The sequence below is a fragment of the Osmerus eperlanus genome, chromosome 6 (genome assembly GCF_963692335.1).
Source record: "Osmerus eperlanus chromosome 6, fOsmEpe2.1, whole genome shotgun sequence".
Classification (NCBI taxonomy): domain Eukaryota; kingdom Metazoa; phylum Chordata; class Actinopteri; order Osmeriformes; family Osmeridae; genus Osmerus; species Osmerus eperlanus.
The window spans coordinates 8,590,577-8,609,435 of record NC_085023.1 but is presented as its reverse complement, the minus strand read 5'-3'; the positions used below and the strand labels follow the sequence as shown (position 1 = coordinate 8,609,435).

General features: G+C 41.5%; 1 protein-coding gene across 3 annotated transcripts in view; it reads right to left on the bottom strand.

The window, feature by feature from the left end:
• Positions 1-18,859, bottom strand: part of rps6ka2 (ribosomal protein S6 kinase, polypeptide 2) — a 182,713-nt gene that overhangs the window by 148,118 nt on the left and 15,736 nt on the right. For 2 of the 3 annotated variants that reach the window (XM_062463269.1, XM_062463268.1), the window contains exon 3: positions 9,035-9,116. The exons of the other annotated variant lie outside the window; for it this stretch is intronic. In XM_062463269.1, coding sequence (XP_062319253.1) covers positions 9,035-9,116 — 82 coding nt within the window. The remainder of the gene's footprint in view (positions 1-9,034; positions 9,117-18,859) is intronic. 3 annotated transcript variants of the gene reach the window in all.

Here is an 18,859-nt window from a genome sequence, read left to right as displayed (position 1 = left end):
ACCAATTACAATAGGTGCCTCGCAGCTTCGCTGCTTGGCCCCTAATTATAGCCTAATATAGTGATATATAGCGTCATTATAGATTGTTGACATGTTCTTCTGGATCAATGATGAAGATGAATAAATTAGCCTGTCTGATAACCACAATATTGTTATGGTTATGTAACGTTATGTCACCACACCACAATGATGGCATTAACAATAACAGTAAGCTAGTAATAATAAAGCAACACTCATCATCATCATAATAGTAACATATATAGGCCTTTTTAACTTAGAACAACGACGGAGCCAGATATTCAAGTTTACAGTTTCTTTAATCCGACACAATATCTATGCAGTCATACTAAAAACACGAAGCAAAAAGAACAACATATGTGGTGAGTTCCATCTAGAACCGGCCTATATTTCTAAAAAGCAAGTGTACTAATAGCATTGGGCCTCATTCACCAAATCTTCTTGAGAACTAATTTGTTCTTAAACCCCACTTACGCAGTTTTCACGAAGATTCTGGCATTCACCAATGTTTTCTTATTTGGGATTTGTTCTTAGGTAAGAACAGAGTTTACGCACACCCAAGAGCACTCTTACACACAATTGAGAGCTGACATGTTTTCGTCCGTTCTAATTTAAAATTGAATATTTCTCTCCTTTATAATTTTGCAACTAATAATTTTCATTATTTTATACATCTTGTTTGTTTGTTTTAATAAATACACACTACACTTACACTTCTGCTCATTTGTAAAGCACTTTGAATTGCCATTGTGTATGAATTGTGCTAGGCCTATATAAATAAACTAGCCTTGCATTGCCTAAAATTCACATCAATTATGTTAAAGGGGAAATAATAAGTGACCTATCACGGTATTTATAGGCCAAAAGTAGGCTTATTCCGCACACTAGGACTACACCACACAATGGCGTATTTAATGCTGCTGCAAAATTTTGCAGATAATTCCCTGAGGAGGGAACGCATCTTCCTTGAGCAAAACAATTTATTTGCAGAGAGTGACGAGTACCTGTTGGGACGCTTTAGGCTACCAAGAGCAGTCCTCATGGATATTTGTAACAGTCAACTGTCTTCTAGGCTGTGTTTTGAAACATGTTTTTTGCTTCAGAATTCAGATTAAAGTTAAACCATTTATTTTTCACTTCATCAGTTCTCCGCCCTTCTCCAGATACAGCGTTCACTGCATGAGTAATTGCATTCAATACATCGGTTTTATTTACTGCTTTGTATCCACCGCTGACGCTACTAAATATCATGTGTCATTTGTCGCTAACTTCTTGCAGCAGTACCTCCACTTCAGAATTACTAAAGTTTTTCTTTCTTTTGGAGTCGAGGCCTCCACCGTCTTTACCACGCATTTTTTTGAGTGTGCACACGGCCCTGCCATCTCATGTCCTTTAATGGGAAATAAAGGGCCGTTTACCTATGCTAGATAGGAGCAATAGGGCACGAGCTTTCAACTTACGACATATTGGGATTCATCATTCTAAGACCACACCTGCGAACAATTCTGCTGTTTAGGAACACGTCATGAATCACACGTAGACTTTTCTTAGGAACTTTCTTAAGAACAAATGTAAGAAATAACTTAGGAAGATATTGGTGAATGAGGCCCATTGATTTTTGTAAAGTTCTCATGATATATCTGCTTCTTGATCGGACTTGTACCCCATTCTGCCAGTTTTCTGACTCTACTGCAATGCCTTAGCTCACACGCTCGTGACTGGTTGTCAGAAAGTATGACATATCCAGCTAGTTGCGAGCGTGTACAAGCCTCCAAGCTACGAGCATGGCGAGCCACTGTTCTGCGCAAGATCAGACGAGCCGGAACTGGAAGGAAGGAGGTTGTGCGCTTTGTTTGGCGCTCTCGCTTGCCTCACTGCGCCACTAAGCACTTTCTATAGAACTGAACTTGGATGCAATCTTTAAAGACCTCCGTAGCTTGGTCTAGTTATATAGGTCTATAGGTCTACAGTACGACACGAGGTACGCAACCTCGGTGTCGCTTGAAGTGCGTCTTCGTATTGTTTGGTTAGTGTCTAAATTCCATATTAAACCCATAAAAAATCTAGAAAAACGCGTTCACACGTTTGTACGTACGATCAGCAGTTTGAGCAGCAAGTATCAGTAAGTTTAGGAGTCGGCTGACATGATTAACCTGCCATACTAGAGTGGCTGCAATCAGTCGCAATCGGCTCCGACAGTCACAATACACAGCCATAACGCCTGGGACACACTGACTGCAAAGCGCTGTGATTAGCTGCGAAGTGCCTGGAAGCGCATCCTTTTTCCTTTCGGCGCCCATGTTATCAAATTAGACTGGCCACACAGGCTGCAAAGCGCAGCAAAGCACCGCGATCAGCTCGCGCACTGAAGCGATCATTATGGCAGCTGGTCAAATTTTTCCACGACACGTTTGCGAATTCGGCTGCAGGATGAGAAAATACTAGATTATATGATATATTTGGATAAATGTCGTTAATTGTAGGCTATCATTTAAAACCCAACTTCCCTTACAAAAAAGAAGTATATTAAAGTATACTATAAGTGTACTAAAAAATGGATAGTACACTTTTAGTTCACTTTTTATATACTTTTAAGAAGTATACTTAGAAAATAGTTCTCTTTTGATATACTTTTAAGTATGCTTTGAAAATAGTTCACTTTTGATATACTCTTAAGAAGTATGCTTAGAAAATAGTTCACTTTTGATATACTTTTAAGTATGCTTTGAAAATAGTTCACTTTTGATATACTTATAAGAAGTATACTTAGAAAATAGTTCACTTTTGATATACTTATAAGAAGTATACTTATAAACAAAAAATGGTATACATTTCTTCTTGAGTAGGATGTAGGCTACATTTTCTTTTATAATACAGCAAAAACAGTCAAAATACTTTTAAAGTACATTACAAGTAGGGCTGTCCCCGACTAAGATTTTCTTTGGTCGACCAAGACTCGACTAAAACGTCTGAAAATTGACTAATCGAAAATTGAAACAAAAAAAACGTACAAACATTTTCCCTATCTGATTCAATGGCTGCTGGACATTGCAGATTCAGCCGCTAATAGCCTACAATAATAAGACTTGTATCACCAGTCCTGTTGTAACCGAATGTCGATGGTATTTAGTATCTCAAATCATCAGAGCGCGCTTATCACTGCCTGAAAACTTGCAGCATGTGAACTTACGTAGAAGCTTAGTGGGGAACGGTGCAACAGAGAAAGATTTTGTTGTCTTGGCCGGTGAAGATAATGTCATTCGATTTGGATATGATTCTTATAATAGGCATATTCATTTTTCAACCCAGCGCGTTAGCATGAGCGAAGTAGGGCTAGGCCAACTTATGTTTTTCAGGTGGTAGGCTACATCATATTCGACGTTGAACTATGAAAAATAAACCGTTGTTGGCAGAGTTTGCGTTTAACATTTTTCGAGTCACCCGGTACTTTGTTAATGTACTTTAATGAAATTCTGCGATACCACAGATTTCTTTGCCATTTTGCCTAATAACACCAACAAAGTAGGCTATGGCAGAGTTTGTAGTTCGGCAGCCAATTGTGCTCGTGCCGTGTGCAAAATACCAAACCAAAACAAAGCGCAGATTAACGAAAGGGAAAACAGTAACACCTTTTCTTTTAAATTATATATTTTTTAGAGTTGCTTTATTTGTCTTAAATAATATAATCTACAATTTCTGTAGAACATTTAGTTAATTCAGCAATGATGACACAAGCGGGAATCAGATCTCACACTGCCACACGGCAGCTCGACTAAAAAAATCTTAGTCGACCAAGAGCATATCGACCAGAAAATTGACTAGTCGACTGAGTGGGGACAGCCATAATTACAAGTTACATTTTTTAGATCCATCTTGTATATTCTAATTATTCATGTCTAGGAAAAAATATTATGCATTGCACATTGAATCTTTTTGTTACTGAAGCTGTAACCTTAATTACGGCCAAAACATTTTGAAGCCCTATACTCTTATACGATACTAATAATTATCAATTGGAGTATTAATGGAAAAAACGAAAAAACTACTTGAGAAAGAAGCAGACAGAAGGGTTGCATTATGCATTTGAAGGTTATACTGTCAAACTGACTGAAGAACGAAATAACAACGTGAAAAAATGAAGATAGCGTGGCTCATTGGCTGGTCAATTCCCATGATGCAAGGCGGTAAATAGTGTTAAAATTTGCTGATAAATTTGCAGTTTGTTCGAAATACAAATGTAACTTCATGAATTTCGTTTTTTTATCGTGTCTGCTTAGAATGTAGTGTTTTTTTGCATGGTAATTGTCATTGTTTTGCTGGTTTACAATTGTAACCATGAGTTAAATGACTTACGTTTGATAAGAAGAGCTGGATTAAAGCAACAAGAGACCATACGCAGGAATTAGCTTCTTTCAGCTAATAATAAGTGTCACTTGGCGAGGGCCCCCGTTCTCGTCAAGTGATGCAAGATCGGTGGCGTTGGAGGGGCCCCTAAACATATATATATTATAGTAAATCATAGTAAATGGACATTTATTAAGTTTACTTCTTGAAGTACTGACATTAATTGAAAGTGCACTTGAAAGTATTCCAAAGTATATTTTGAAGTACTTTAGGAAGTATACTTCATGAACTGAAAGTGCACTACACAGGTTACTTTAGAGTATTCAAAGGTATACTTTGAAGTACTTTAGGAAGTATACTTCATAAACTAAAAGTGCACTACACAGGTTACTTTACAGTATTCAAAAGTAAACTTCAAATACACTTCAAATACACTGTACTTTAAAGTGTACTAAATGACCTAAAAAGTGGGCCAATTCAGTTTACTTAGTACAAAAATAGTATATAAAAAAGTACACTGCTAGTATACTTTAGGTACCATGATAATAGTATACTTTTTATACTTAAGTATACTTACAAATTAAACTTGAAGTATACTTCTTTTTTTTGTAAGGGTTCACTAGGCTGGTAACAAATGGCTCCATATCTCAAAATGTAAAATAAAAAACTGATTTATGATTGCGTTGACTGTCGAGTCAACATATTTGTCAATTCTTTCTGAACTGTGCATTTAAGAGCGAGATAATGAGCTGGCATAGCCTAAACTCAAGCAGAAGAGACACTGAAACTCATAGGCTACATCACAAACAAACTGAAAAATTTGGGAAGATTGACGACACAAAGTTAATCATCAATGTTGAGAAGTAGCCTAGGCCTACATGGAGTTGTATGACCCACAGCACGTATTTTACAAAGACTACGGCAAGAAAATGTTGCCACGTTATGTTTGGATGCAGTTGTGACGGCTGTTGGTATAACAAGTTGCCTAAATATAGCCTATGCCATGTTTATGTACCATGTGAAAAAGGAAAGCTCAGAGGAGGTGAAAGCCTTTGTGACCGGCGCCGAGAAATGCATGTCTAGTGTGAACAGTTTTGCGTAGTTCGTAGCCGATCATGGCGCTTCGGGGCGCTTTGCAGCCAGTGTGTTCCAGGCCTAACGTGCCACAGACGCATCCGGTGGGAATCGGGGGTAAATCCGTGAATCTGTGAGGGTGGAGATTGAGATTGGGCCATAAATCCTACTTAATTTGTGATTGTGCAAACATGAATGAGCCAAACCCCGTCAACTCCAATATTTTACCTTACATGGTTTTTGAAACGCCCATATTTTGTCAGGTTTCTCAATAAACTTGTCAATTAACCCATTGTGAACAATGAATGATTCTCGATGAGAAATGGCTAAGGCAACAACAACAAAATATAGCTTCAAGCAGCAATGGCGGATTCCTACTTCAAAATGGCAAAATGTTGTAAAATTTACATAATAGATAATAACACTGGGATTAACCAGAAGACTTGAAACTGTCATTTCTGTCATAATAAACATAAAAATAAATTATACCTCTGACTGGATTAGAACCCACCACCCTTCGCACATCAGCACTGCATCTCATCCTACTAAGCCATTCACAGACTTAGACATTTGATTGTTCAGTTATTGTATCAGAAAATAAGACATTTCTCCAATGGCAAGCATTGTCAGATTTGCTTAAAGTTCAAACAGCTGTAATTTAGTCCTATTTATATATGAGACATAAAAACGGGTCAACGGGATGACTGGGTTGCTGCTGTAAAGAATAACTTACTCATAGTTTTTTTAAAGGTTGTTTGAAGTGCCATAACTTGTCATGGACGGGAATTTCAAATCATGCCTAGCATCAGTGGGGATGTGTCCTGGCTTAAGGCCGATATATGCTTCTGCGTTTTTCGAAAAACGGACACATGGGAACGCCCTCGTCTCCGTGGAACGCCCTCTACGAGCTCTCCGTCAGCCCTCGGAGAGCCCCGAAGAGCTTGACGTGCACCTCCTGAATTATCCGTCGTAATTTCGGAGAGCGACGAAGAGCTACGGAGACCCCCTTGGCTGTGATTGGTCAGTATTAAGAACCGCATGCGTCAGGGGCGGGGTTGCCGTGATAAACAGGACGAACAGAATCCTTTGACCGCCATTGCTGTAAGTTTTCACAATTCATATTTCAGCTAAACAGTACATGTAAATCAGCATCTGAATTAAAATGTGACGAGAAATGGGCAGTGTAGTTGCTGAAAATGTGCGTATTTTATTGATGAAACGGCTAATTTGTAAATTTGCTCCGATTTGCTTCTCGATAACCTAGGTAAATAAACACTCCACGACGACTTACCAAAAACCATTGCGCCACCTACTCTTCTGGCGGTGAATTGTTTTCAGCACCCACAGCCTACGGAGAACCATAAATGAAGTCTATCCGTCCGTATCCGTGCGTATCCGTGCGCCCGCCCATCCGTAAACGGAGACGCAGAAGCATATTTCAGCCTTTAGGTTACTGAAATGAATGTGTGCAACAGGCAAGGGATCCACCTGAACAATCAATTTACTTCATTAGACATAACCATTAGAGTTATATCTACCATGCGTAGACTACAAGTAGCTAGATACTGTGGTGAACCTGGCTTGTTTTGCAGTGGTTTACACAGTCTCGCTAAACAGATGATCGGAGTGTTGTGATGGGCTCAAATAAACACACATTGCTATGTTTTACAACCGGAGGATTGATCGGAAGACTAGAAACCGTTTTGTCAAAAAAAAAAAAAAAACTATGCCTCTGACTGGTTTTGAACCTACAACCCTTTGTTTACCAGTACAACATCTCAGCCAATTGAGCCATTCCCAAGCATGGAATGCACAAAGTTCAGTAACTGGATAATAAAAAAAAGCTGTTTCTCCAATGGCGAGCATTGTCATATTTGGTCCAAGTTCAAACAGCTGTAATTCAGTCATATTTTGACATATCAAGGTGAAACTTTGCATGGTACTTCAGGGCCTTGTCCCCTTAAAGCCTATTAGGTTTGAACCATCATTCAAAAATACATTTGATTTAGTGACACAAACATATTGAGGCAATGTGTACATTTACATAAATACACCCCTTTCAGACATTTTGTATTTGATTCAATTGTCTTAAGTAAGGTTTTTAAATACGTCAATGATACATATCTGTACAAAATTTTAAGTCAATGAGATCTTTGGTTCAAGAGAAGAGGATTTTTTAAGGTTTTCCAAAATTATCACTGTACAGGAAAATCCATCATTGCGGACCTTATGGGTCCTTGAGACTTTTTTGTTCCTCATGTAAAATGAGGCATGCACACCAATTTTCAGAAGAATTGGAGCAATGGGGTGGAAATGCCATCACTTTGAAAATTTGACTTTTGGGCGTGGCCTGTGGCGCCCCCTATGGTCCGATGTGGCCCATATTTGGTGTGGGGGTTGGATGCAGTATCAATGTGCCAAATTAGAAAATTTATGACCAGGGACTTTTTGAGATATTGGGGCGCAAGGAGAAGAAAAATTATAATAATAAGAATACTAACAAAAACAATAGGTTCTCTCCTACCGGAGGAACCCTAATAAGAAGACTAACAAAAACAATAGGTTCCCTCCTACCGGAGGAACCCTAATAATAAGAATACTAACAAAAACAATAGGTTCCCTCCTACCGGAGGAACCCTAATAAGAATACTAACAAAAACAATAGGTTCCCTCCTACCGGAGGAACCCTAATAAGAATACTAACAAAAACAATAGGTTCTCTCCTACCGGAGGAACCCTAATAACACCAACAATTACAATAGGGTTCCTCCTGATGGAGGAATCCTAAAAACAGTGAAAAAGATAAACTACTGAATGTAAAATTGAGATCTTAATTTGGGTAATAGGAGGAGCATCTTGTTTGGTGGCCTTAGGCCAGGGCTGGCCCGACCCAATAAACAAACAAAACATTTGTTTAGGGCCCCCCCAAAAAAACATGTTTGCCAATAAAAAGGGCCCCATACACTATTTTTGTTTAGGGCCGCAAAAACCCTAGGGCCGGTCCTGCCTTAGACTAGCAGTTATTTGAACGTTGATGGAGTCGATTTACAATAATGTATGAATCAACCCAGGGTGCCTTCATCGTAACATGGATGCAGGCGATAGCACTGATTAGCTACATTTGGGAAAACAGTTTTTGTTGCAAATTGCGCTTTAATGTTGGCCTGGTCAACTGCGGTTGATAAATGTTGAGGGAATGATGTACATTGGGGACAGGCAGATCCCACACCTCGGGCATCACACAACTGAGGGTGGATTGGCTTATCCCCGACCTGTCTGCCAGCTCCCGCTGAAAAGTCCCAGTTTCATTCATTTATTTTTTCAGTCAATTTGCTTGACTTTTGTTGGGCATTCCAACACAGTGCCCAGCTAACTCATTACAGAGATCCAATAGAAGGGCTCTCGGATATCCATAACAATTTACCAACCAGTAATCATTGTGGGCCAATAAATAGTAGTACACAAATGATAGTAGATGACAAATGTATATCACATTTGGCGTAACGCAATTCACACATTTTCTTTGTAGCTAAATAAGCTAAAGCTATAAGCGCCTTTGTACATTTGGTCCCAGGTGTTTACAGTTACAGTTTAGTACCTTTCAGAGTGGCCTTCTTCAATACCTTCATGGCATACAGCTGCCCTGTGTCCAAGCCCCTGATCTTCCTCACAAGAAACACCTAGAGGAGAAATCATCATCACTATTTTTCTCTAAGTTTTAAGTAGTTTTAATTTAAATTTATATAAAGCACTAGCAGTTTGATTTTCAGGCCTAAGCATTTTTTCTTGAGCACATTTTTTCAAACAGAATTCACTTTTACCAAATAGTTAACATCCTGCCCCAAACTGGATCCCCTGACTTTCACAACAAGTCATGTGTCAACAAGTCACAACAAACAACACACACACAACAATACATCAAATACAACAAGCATACAGCATGAAAGGGTAACAGCTGGACTCCATTAAAATTGCATGTATTGTTTTTCTGACGTCTGGGGCCTGTACTACGAATCAAGATTTGGCGTTAACGAGGTAACTTCAGGTTCAACCCAGGGTTTTCTGTATCAGGACGGTGGATCACTTGTTACCGGGGTAGATCGCCATGGTAACACATGCTGAACGCCTGGTCGAGAGCAGGTTAAGTTGGAGATCAGAGATCAACCGATAAAGCACCGCCTACTGACCCATTCATTCTTGATGATAATGGCACCACCGTTCTTAGAAGATCCTGTGGAGCTTGGAGCGCGGATAGTGAGAGGTGCGCTCAGAAGAGCCAGAACATTTAGAGACCAACAAATCCCTTTGGCATTCCCTGATGACTATCTTTATGAAATATATAGATTCTCAGCTGAGGGAATTACGTATCTTTGCCAGCTTCTTGAGCCGTATGTTGCCAATGCGACACACCGAAGTCATGCGCTCACAGTCCCACAGACTGTATGCATAGCGTTGAGTTATTTCGCTATGGGTACTTTTATGTAGCGTCATGTTGATTTGTTATTCCTATTCACTGGGGTGTCTCCCCTTAACCCCTTCTGTTGTCCTTGGGTTGCTTTGACCCATTTTATAATTATTTCCATATCAGAAATTTGGGTTTCCTTCAACCAAACCATTTCAAACCAAAAAGAACAATGTGTATGGTACCGTACAATGCTCTTCACAAGTTAAATAAATGATCATTTCAATACTTTCATTGAATTTGGATGTTTCATTCACTTTTATAGCATTTTTCAAAAAGAATAAATGGGACATTGAAAGAAAGAAATGGTGAAAACCCCCACAAAAGACTCAAAAGGCACAACAAAAAAGCCACAAAATGGTATAAAAAGACCAAAATGTAGAAAAAAGTTTAACACCCACATCTTCATGTGTTCTCCCTTTCCTAGGAACACAGAAAAAGAATGTCAGTGTAACTAAGTTTAGTGTCATTCATTCAGTCATGTATTATCTCTTCTCATATTCCAGTTTTTCTATCTCCAGTCTTGTTTTTTTAATTAAAAGCCTCTTATACTCTATTTCGAGCCTCTTATACTCTATATATCGAGCTCCAGGGTTCTTTTATACAGCGCCCTCACATTGTCTGCTCCAACCTGGAACAAATAAAGAACATCGTCCCTTTGCAAGGCACACTTGGAGAAAGTTGAAGGTGTCCATTTGACTACTGTGTTTCAAGGTTAATTGCTTATACCTCGTGTCTTTGTCTTGGCCTTGAAGTGGAGGCCCGAGGCTCAGGCGGAGGAAGAAGTTCCTCTTCCTGCTGAGTTTAACACCATAGCAATTTAATCAATTGAGTCATATTTGAAATGAGCACTTTAACCCTTGTGCTGCCTTCGGGTCACATGACCCAAAGGTTCATAACGAACCATCGTTGTGTTTACCCAATTTTACCCAAAACAAAAACAAATAAAAATTATTTTCTTTTAATCTTCGCAATGTGGGGGGTCTGAGACATCCCAATGGTTAAAAGAAAATGCTTCACTTTGTTTTTGTATGCAGTAAAGTTGTCTCAATACGACAGGGGGTTACAATCATGGGTCTGAATGACCCGAAGATAACACAAGGGTTAAGGAGTGTCTCATGTTCAGACCACCACCATTAACAAGTCATTATAGACCATTTCAATCACAGCCACACGTTCACACACTCTCATCATCTGTGTTGCAAGTGGTAAAAAAAAACTCAAGTGTACCCGCAAAATGCTCTCTGAGCAGGCAGACACAGTTTCCTGACCATCTAGGACCTCCACTTGAGAAAGTAAATGGCATATTTGATCAATATTCAGCAACCACATATGGCATACATACTGGTGTATGACTATTAGTTTCACTGTTACCGCTGTATGGCACAGTGGGACGACAGTGGGTGGTGGCAGCAACACCACTGTATTTCCTGTCACTGCAGAGAACAGTAATACATTTCACTCATACAATATTTATAAATAATTGTTGAATGAACATGGTCACATATAACAACCTGGGCTTCAACAAATAACACCTCCCATGGCCAACACATAGATATGAACAATAACATTTTATCTTTTATAACTACTGCTACTAGGTTACTACTATTTTAGCCTTTCTTACACTAAATGTCCATCCTCATCACTGGTTTGCAGATTCTACCGAACCTGGTCCTTATCTGTCCATCTGGTGTAGATGTTGAACTTTCGTTATTCCCACCCAGTCCTTGTCATGAGCTTTGTTGAGGTGTCTCTTCACTTGGCTCTGAGACTCCTTGCTCAGTGTCTGTGCTCTCTCTTTCTGTCACCGGTGGCACCTGTTGAAAGTGTCGCCTGTTTCTCCTTACCCATCCTCCACCTGGCGACTCCACCTGGTAGGAGCGCGGTGTGCTGCATTCCTGCAAGACCGATGCTGGTCCCTTCCAGACCTTTTACTCCATCCAGCTTCGTCAGGACTTGATTGCCAGGGCGTAGAGTAGGTAATTCCTTTACTCCGTGTCTCCTGTTGAAGTAGACTGCCTGTCTTTGTTTGGCTTCCTCATCCCGTCGGCGCACAAGGTTTCTGTCTGGCCACTTTGGAGTGAGGTTCTTCTCTAGGGACGGCAGCGTTGTCCGGATTTTGCGGCCCATGAGCATTTCCGCCGGGCTAACTCCAGTGGATGATGTTGGTGTGGCCCGGTAGCACATCAGAGCCAGCAGGGGTTCTTCCTGCTTGAGTATGCGTTTGGCTGTTTGAACTGCACGTTCAGCGTGCCCATTTCCTTGTGGATGGTACGGGCTGGACGTGGTGTGCAGTATGTCAAACCGCCTGCAGAAGTCTTTCCAGACCTCGCTGGTGTATTGAGGTCCATTGTCGCTGACAATTTGCTCCGGAATGCCAAATCTTGCACAGGTGGCTTTCATCAACCTGACTATCTGCTCTGCAGTAGTAGTGGGTGAGTGTAATATATTTGTAAGTAGCGTGAGTAATAGTCTGATATCACTAAGTATTGTTTCCCATTATACTCACGGCCTCTCTGGAAAAGGTGTTGGCCGTAATGGTTCTTTGCGCTGAGTGCGTCTGTTTGCCTGACAAAAGTAGCATGTTTGCACTTTGTGCTTAATGTCTGCTGATATTACAGGCCACCACACTGTCTCCTGCACACGTTCTCTGCATTTTGACAGGCTTTGATGACCCTCATGTATGCGGTCCAACATCTCCTGCCTCATGGATCTGGGTATCACAATGCGGCAGCCTGATGTGATGAGGCCTTCGCACTCTGATAGTGAGTCTTTCAGTGTGTAATAGTCTCTGATGCTGTCTGTGACGCTACTCACTCGCTCAGGCCATCCTTCCCTGATCAGCTTTCGCACTCTTTGTAGCTGTTCGTCCTCCTCTGTAGCTGATCTTATCATGTCCAGCTTGCGCTGTGAGACAGGCCAGCTGTGGACCACTGCATTCACATGGCTTGCAATGACGGACTCTGTGGTGCTCTCCATCTCATCAATTGGGCTGCGCGACAAAGTGTCTGCTGACTGATGGGTCAGAATGACCCGAAGATAACACAAGGGTTAAGATAGTCAATGAATGGTCCCCAGATACTCAGAAAGCGGTTTTGTGTTTTAGAGTTGTGGAAGCTTATCCTTTCCATCTGGATAATCTCAGACATTTCGTTGAGCCATTTTCGAAAGCAAGGGGGAGTGGGGGATTTCCAGTCCAGGAGAATCATTTTCTCAGGTACCTCATGCGAGTACCTGAGAGCATTCTCTGAGCACCCGAAGAGCGCCAGCTCTGGGTCAGGGGCAATGTCCAAGTTATAGACCACACTAAGCCACTTAAATACATCACACCAGAACTTATGCAGTTGAGGACATAACCAAAAAAGATGTGATAAAGAACCCTCTGCACCTCCACATTGATCACACAGTGGAGAAAGAGATGGATAGATTCTATGCTATTTTAGCTTAGAACAATGCAATTGATGAACGACTTTGAATTGAATCAATTTATATCATTGACAGAGCATTTATGAATTCTAGTCAAAGCTTCATTCCAGGTATCGTCAGATACCTCAAGCTCCAGCTTGTTAGACCAGGCTTCTCTGAGATGGTGAGTGGATGTGGAGAACAAGGACACGAAGCGAGATATTAGGTGCCTGGAGTCAGGAGGAAGCAGCATGAGATCGTAGAATGGGCAACTTGTTGGCATGGTTTCAAAGTTTGGAAATACACCTTTAACATAGTGCCTGATCTGAAGATATCGAAAGTGATGAGAATTTGGTAAGTTAAATTTTGTTGCCAGCTCACCAAATGAAGCAAAATGTTTGTCAACATATAGGTCCCCAAGGGCAACAATTCCCCTCTCTCTCCAGTCTACAAACACCCCATCCGCCTGGGATGGCAAGAATGAAGGGTTATGGCATATAGGAGTGTGTACAGAGGTATTCGGCAGCTTGCAAGCGCTTCTTATCTGATTCAAGATCCTAAGGGAGTTTCTCAAAATAAAGTTGGTACCAATAAGTTTACAAGGAGACTCTGTCTTGGAAAAAAGTAAGGTGCAAAGGGAGGAGCCTTGAACCGCTGTGGCTTCGATGTTTACCCACAGGGGAGAGCTGTTAGGAGTCTCACCAGGCTGACCATGCCGCCAGTACATCAAGGCCCTAGCATTGGCTGACCAATAGTAATTCCTGAATACGGGGAGACCAAACCCCCCCCCCCCCTCTTCTGTAGGATTTTGCAGGTGTGCTTTAGATATGCGATGCGCGTTGTACCCCCAAATAAAAGGAAAGACAATTGAGTCTAGTTTCTTAAAAAATGCTGAGGTGAGAAAGATTGGCAGGTTCTGAAATAAGTACAAAAACCTAGGAAGAGCCACCATCTTGATTGCATTGATACGCCCCGCCATGGACAATGGCAGAGCTCTCCATTTCTCTATGTTGTTTTTTAGCTTCAAGATCATATCAGCATAGTTAAGTTTAAATAAATGCTTAGGGTTACTCTTATCTCCCAAATAAACGTACCGGTACATTTATTGTTTTTTACTCAAAAAATCCACCCGGTACATTCTTATTTTGGACGGTACGTTTATTTTTGGGGAGAAAATCGAGACATAATATTGAAAATTCCATGCATTTTTTTCGGAAGGGAAGATAAATTTGAACTCTTTGATGTGAAAACGTTAGCTACCTTAGCTAGCTAGCTACAGGCAAGTAGCTTACATTAGCTAACGACATTAGCTACCAACTGAAGGTTGTCAGTGCAAGCTAGTAAATGTTAGCCAGAGCCTCATTATGGCTCTGATGTTAGCTCTAGCTACTGTACACTCACATAACGGTTCCCATTCAGCACACCAGCATGACAGTCACAACCTATAGACAACGAGCCTCTCGTCGTCAAATAAAAATCTGTCTTTCAAAAAGAAATTTTCTTTTTGGGAACGCAAAGTTGTTGAAGTACAGTAGTGATGTGATTGGTCAATGTTTTAACACATGTTGTGTGCGTCCAATCGTAAGATCAAACAACACACAATTTGTGGTAACTAAAGTGATAGTACTAGTACATGTATGTTTGTAACTAGCCTCTTTTTTTGACTTTGTAATAACTATGTATTTCCAGTGGTTTTCATGTTATGTTGCAGTCATGTTAACTAAGTTTTTGAGGAAAGGTACCACCATATATTTGTAACCAGACAGCCTCTTTTTTGAAATTTTCTAACAATGATTATGTATTTCCAAACTACAAGTGTTTAAGTTTTTTCCTAGCAATGGTATATTTGCTGTCCATTTCTATTCCTGATTGCAAGTAAAAGTAAAAGATGCGCACATACACTGGTAGGAACACATTTTGATAGCATATGGACACAGTTGACAGCTGATTTGGCAATTTTCCGGGGGGTACTTTTATTCCGGGGGTTACTTTTATTTGGGTGATAAGAGTACAGGGTATATTAAGCCCTAGATATGTGAAGTGATCTTTCACTAGTGTAAATGGCAGCGTGTCAAGAAAGCATGGGTCTAAACTGTCTGATAGGGGCATGAACTCACTCTTTCCCCAGTTGATTGTATAGCCAGAGAGTTTGCCAAATGATTTAATGAAGTCCAACAAAGGGGGAACAGACGCCAGAGATATAATAATGTATCATCTGCGTAAAGACCCACCCGGCTTTCCATCGCACCTATCTTAATGCCCTTGATGCCAGGATGACTCCTGATCCCTATCGCAAGGGGCTCCAGGGCCACATCGAAGAGCAGGGGCGACAGCGGGTCACCCTGTCTGACTCCGCGGTGCAGCTCGAGAGGCCAAGATTTATCACTATTAGTGAGGATGGAGGATTTTGGGAAGAGGTATAACATCTTAACCCAAGTAATGAAGGAGTCCCCGATTCCAAATCTCCTAAGAGCTTCGAACATGAAAGGCCACTCTATTTGATCAAATGCCTTGGCCGCGTCAAGGGCCAAGACAGCTGCTCTGGAGTCGCCTGACTGGTTGGCATATATATTATCAGAAGCCGCCGCACATTGTAAAATGAAAACCTACTTGGGATAAACCCTGTTTGGTCAGGATGTATGTAAGAGATGTGCCTTCCTAACCTGTTAGCTAATACCTTCGTGACGGATTTCTGGTCAGTTGAGGAGCGCAATGGGCCTGTAATTTTCAGGCACGATGTACTGTACTGGTTGCTCTAGACTTAGCAGTATATCATTCTGAGTAAAAATCTTTGAATCGAGTGTTTATTTCCCTAGGGTTGACCAGCAAGTCTCCCGTTTTGGATTTTATTTTATAAATTGCACGGCTCAGCTGAGCACCCTTCAGCTGTCTGGCCAGCAGCCTCTCTGGTTTATCACCTAACTCGAAGTGTTTTTGTTTGATTTTAAGTAAGAGTTTGCCGGTTCCACTGAGAATGTGGTTATATTCGTATTTTAACTTCAAAATCTTGTTATAATCTTCCTGTGACAGGGAGTCCCTATAGGACCGTTTGAGAGCTGCTAGTGCATTTTCAATATCGACCAGACGACAGCGCTGTTCTCTTTTTTTTGAAGCTTCAAATGAAATTATATGGCCTCTCATAACAACTTTGAGGGGTTCCCAGAGCGTCGAGTCTGACACGTCACCTGTATCGTTGGTCTCAAGGAAGTCCCCCAGACGCGCAGACATGTAGCCCAGCAAACACGGATTAAAGTGCCAGCAGTAAGTTTGTTTTGGCAGGGCAAGCTTCAGTTTTAAAGATACTGGACTGTGATCTGATATCAATATATTATGGTATTTAGTCTGTACAATCTTGTATATTAATTTTGCATCCACTAAAAAATAGTCAATCCTTGTGTATGATCTATGGACATGGGAAAAGTAAGAATAATCCCTATCTGTTGGATGTTGCAGCCTCCATATATCAATCATGTTTCTGGACTTAAGTAGATTATTCAATGTTTGGACAGACGCTATGGTGATTGGAACACGAGAGGAAAGTCTGTCAAGATATGGATCAGGGTAACAATTAAAATCACCGCCCACAATTAAATTAGTAGGTCCGGAACTAGGTCAAATAATTGGGTCGTCTGTATTTGGACCGTATATATTCAGAAAGGTGACAGGAAACAAATTAATGCTTCCAGCAATCATAATATACCTGCCATTTGGATCTGTGGTTGCTGAAGTAAGTTGGAATGGAATACTCTTTCGAAAAAGAATGGCGACACCCCTGGGTTTGGAGGTACACGGTGACTGATATACTTGAGAGACCCAGTTCGCTCTCAGTCGCCTCTGCTCTGTAGCTTTTATATGGGTTTCTTGCAGAAACACTATGTCTGCTTTAAGTGACTTTAAGTGCGAAGACCTTACCTCGTATTACTATATGCCCCAGACCGCGCACATTCCATGAGACCAGTGAAATGGTTTTCATCGTTAGGCCTCAACATGTAGGCTACGCAAATGGAAAAAGAGAGACAATCCAAGACACCCAAAAGCAAATATCAACAAGCAAACGCACTTATTCTGGCAGCTCCGGACAACATGAAACAACACGAATAGACCCCACCTCCCCCCCACAGAAACTTCCCCAAATGAAGCCTCTGTCCCCCCCTCATATACTGACCGAGGGCCACCGGGCATATGGCATGCAAACACAACTCTAGACAACCGAACATTTTCAACTAAGCAAGCCGGGTGCCCCTCTACCATTCTAAACAGCCACAAATGAACATATGAAATAAAAATGTTCCGTCAATGGTTGTGAAAGTGATGCTTTTGCTCTGTGCAAAGGTCCGTGAACATAACATGACTGCCAGTTCACAGACCGGTCAGACCGTGTCTTTTCCAATATCCCGCAGCAGGTTGCCGACGAACACCATCGCCTCCTCGGGAGAGGTGAATATGTTCTGAAGCCCGTTGTGTTGGAAGTGGAGCTTGGCCGGCAAACGCAGGCTGTGCTTTATTTTCAGCTCAAGCAGGGCTGCCATAGCCTCACGGAATCCCCGTCGCTGCTCCATCACCTTGGCAGTATAGTCTGGAAATATGAAGACCCTGTGTGCGCCGTACTTGAGAGACTGTTGCCAAGCGAGCCGTAGTATCGTCTCTTTTCCTGATTGTGGTGGACCCGGGCGATGATCGTGCGGGGTCTTGCAGAAGGACCGGAGGCTCCTTCTGCTGGCTTGGGCTGCAGAGAGCGATGGGCGCGATCAACAATTACCGGCTTTGGGAAGTGAGCCTCGCCTAACAGTTTAGGAATGAGAGCGCTCACAAACTCAGTCGGATTTCCCTTTTTTTCTCCTTCGGGGATCCCCACAAACTTGACATTATTGCGCCTCAAGCGGCCCTCTAAGTCATTCGTCTTGGTTCGGAGAAAAACGTTCTCCTTCAGTAGCTTGTTGATAGCGGTCTCCATAGACTGCAGACGAGCGTCGTGGTCTGAAACCGTCTCATCTATTTCCTCCAGATGAGACGGCGAGACCTCCAGTTCGGGTCGCCAGGCGACCCGAACTGGAGAGAGGCAAACTTCTCATCCAGTAGGTCGAACTGGGTGTTGATGGTCTTCAGGATCATATCCTGCATGTTTTTCAAGTCCTCCATGGAAGAGGCGTGTTGCTCGCCGGGGTCGTCCTCGTTAGCCACTACCACGCTGCTGTTAGCTAGCCTCGGCCTTGGCGGTCTGTCTTTCTTTTCTTTGGCTTTAGAGTTAGCGATAGTCGACATTTCTTGTCTTAAACGATCACGCGGGGATACACAAACAGAAGTGTGATGATATTTTCGAGCAAACTTGGTTAAAGACGGCAAATTTAAACATACATAAACTGAATGGAGAGGAGCTCTCGCAGAGACGTCTTATTCCATACTAGGGCTGTCAACGAATATTCTATATTCGAATATATATTCGAATAGTGGTTAAAAACTGAAATTCGAATGTGAAAATTAATATTCAAATGTAAAAAAAGTTTAAAAAATTAAATAAAAACGCGGCAGCAGCGGCGCGTCTGTCTGCTTTGCGGG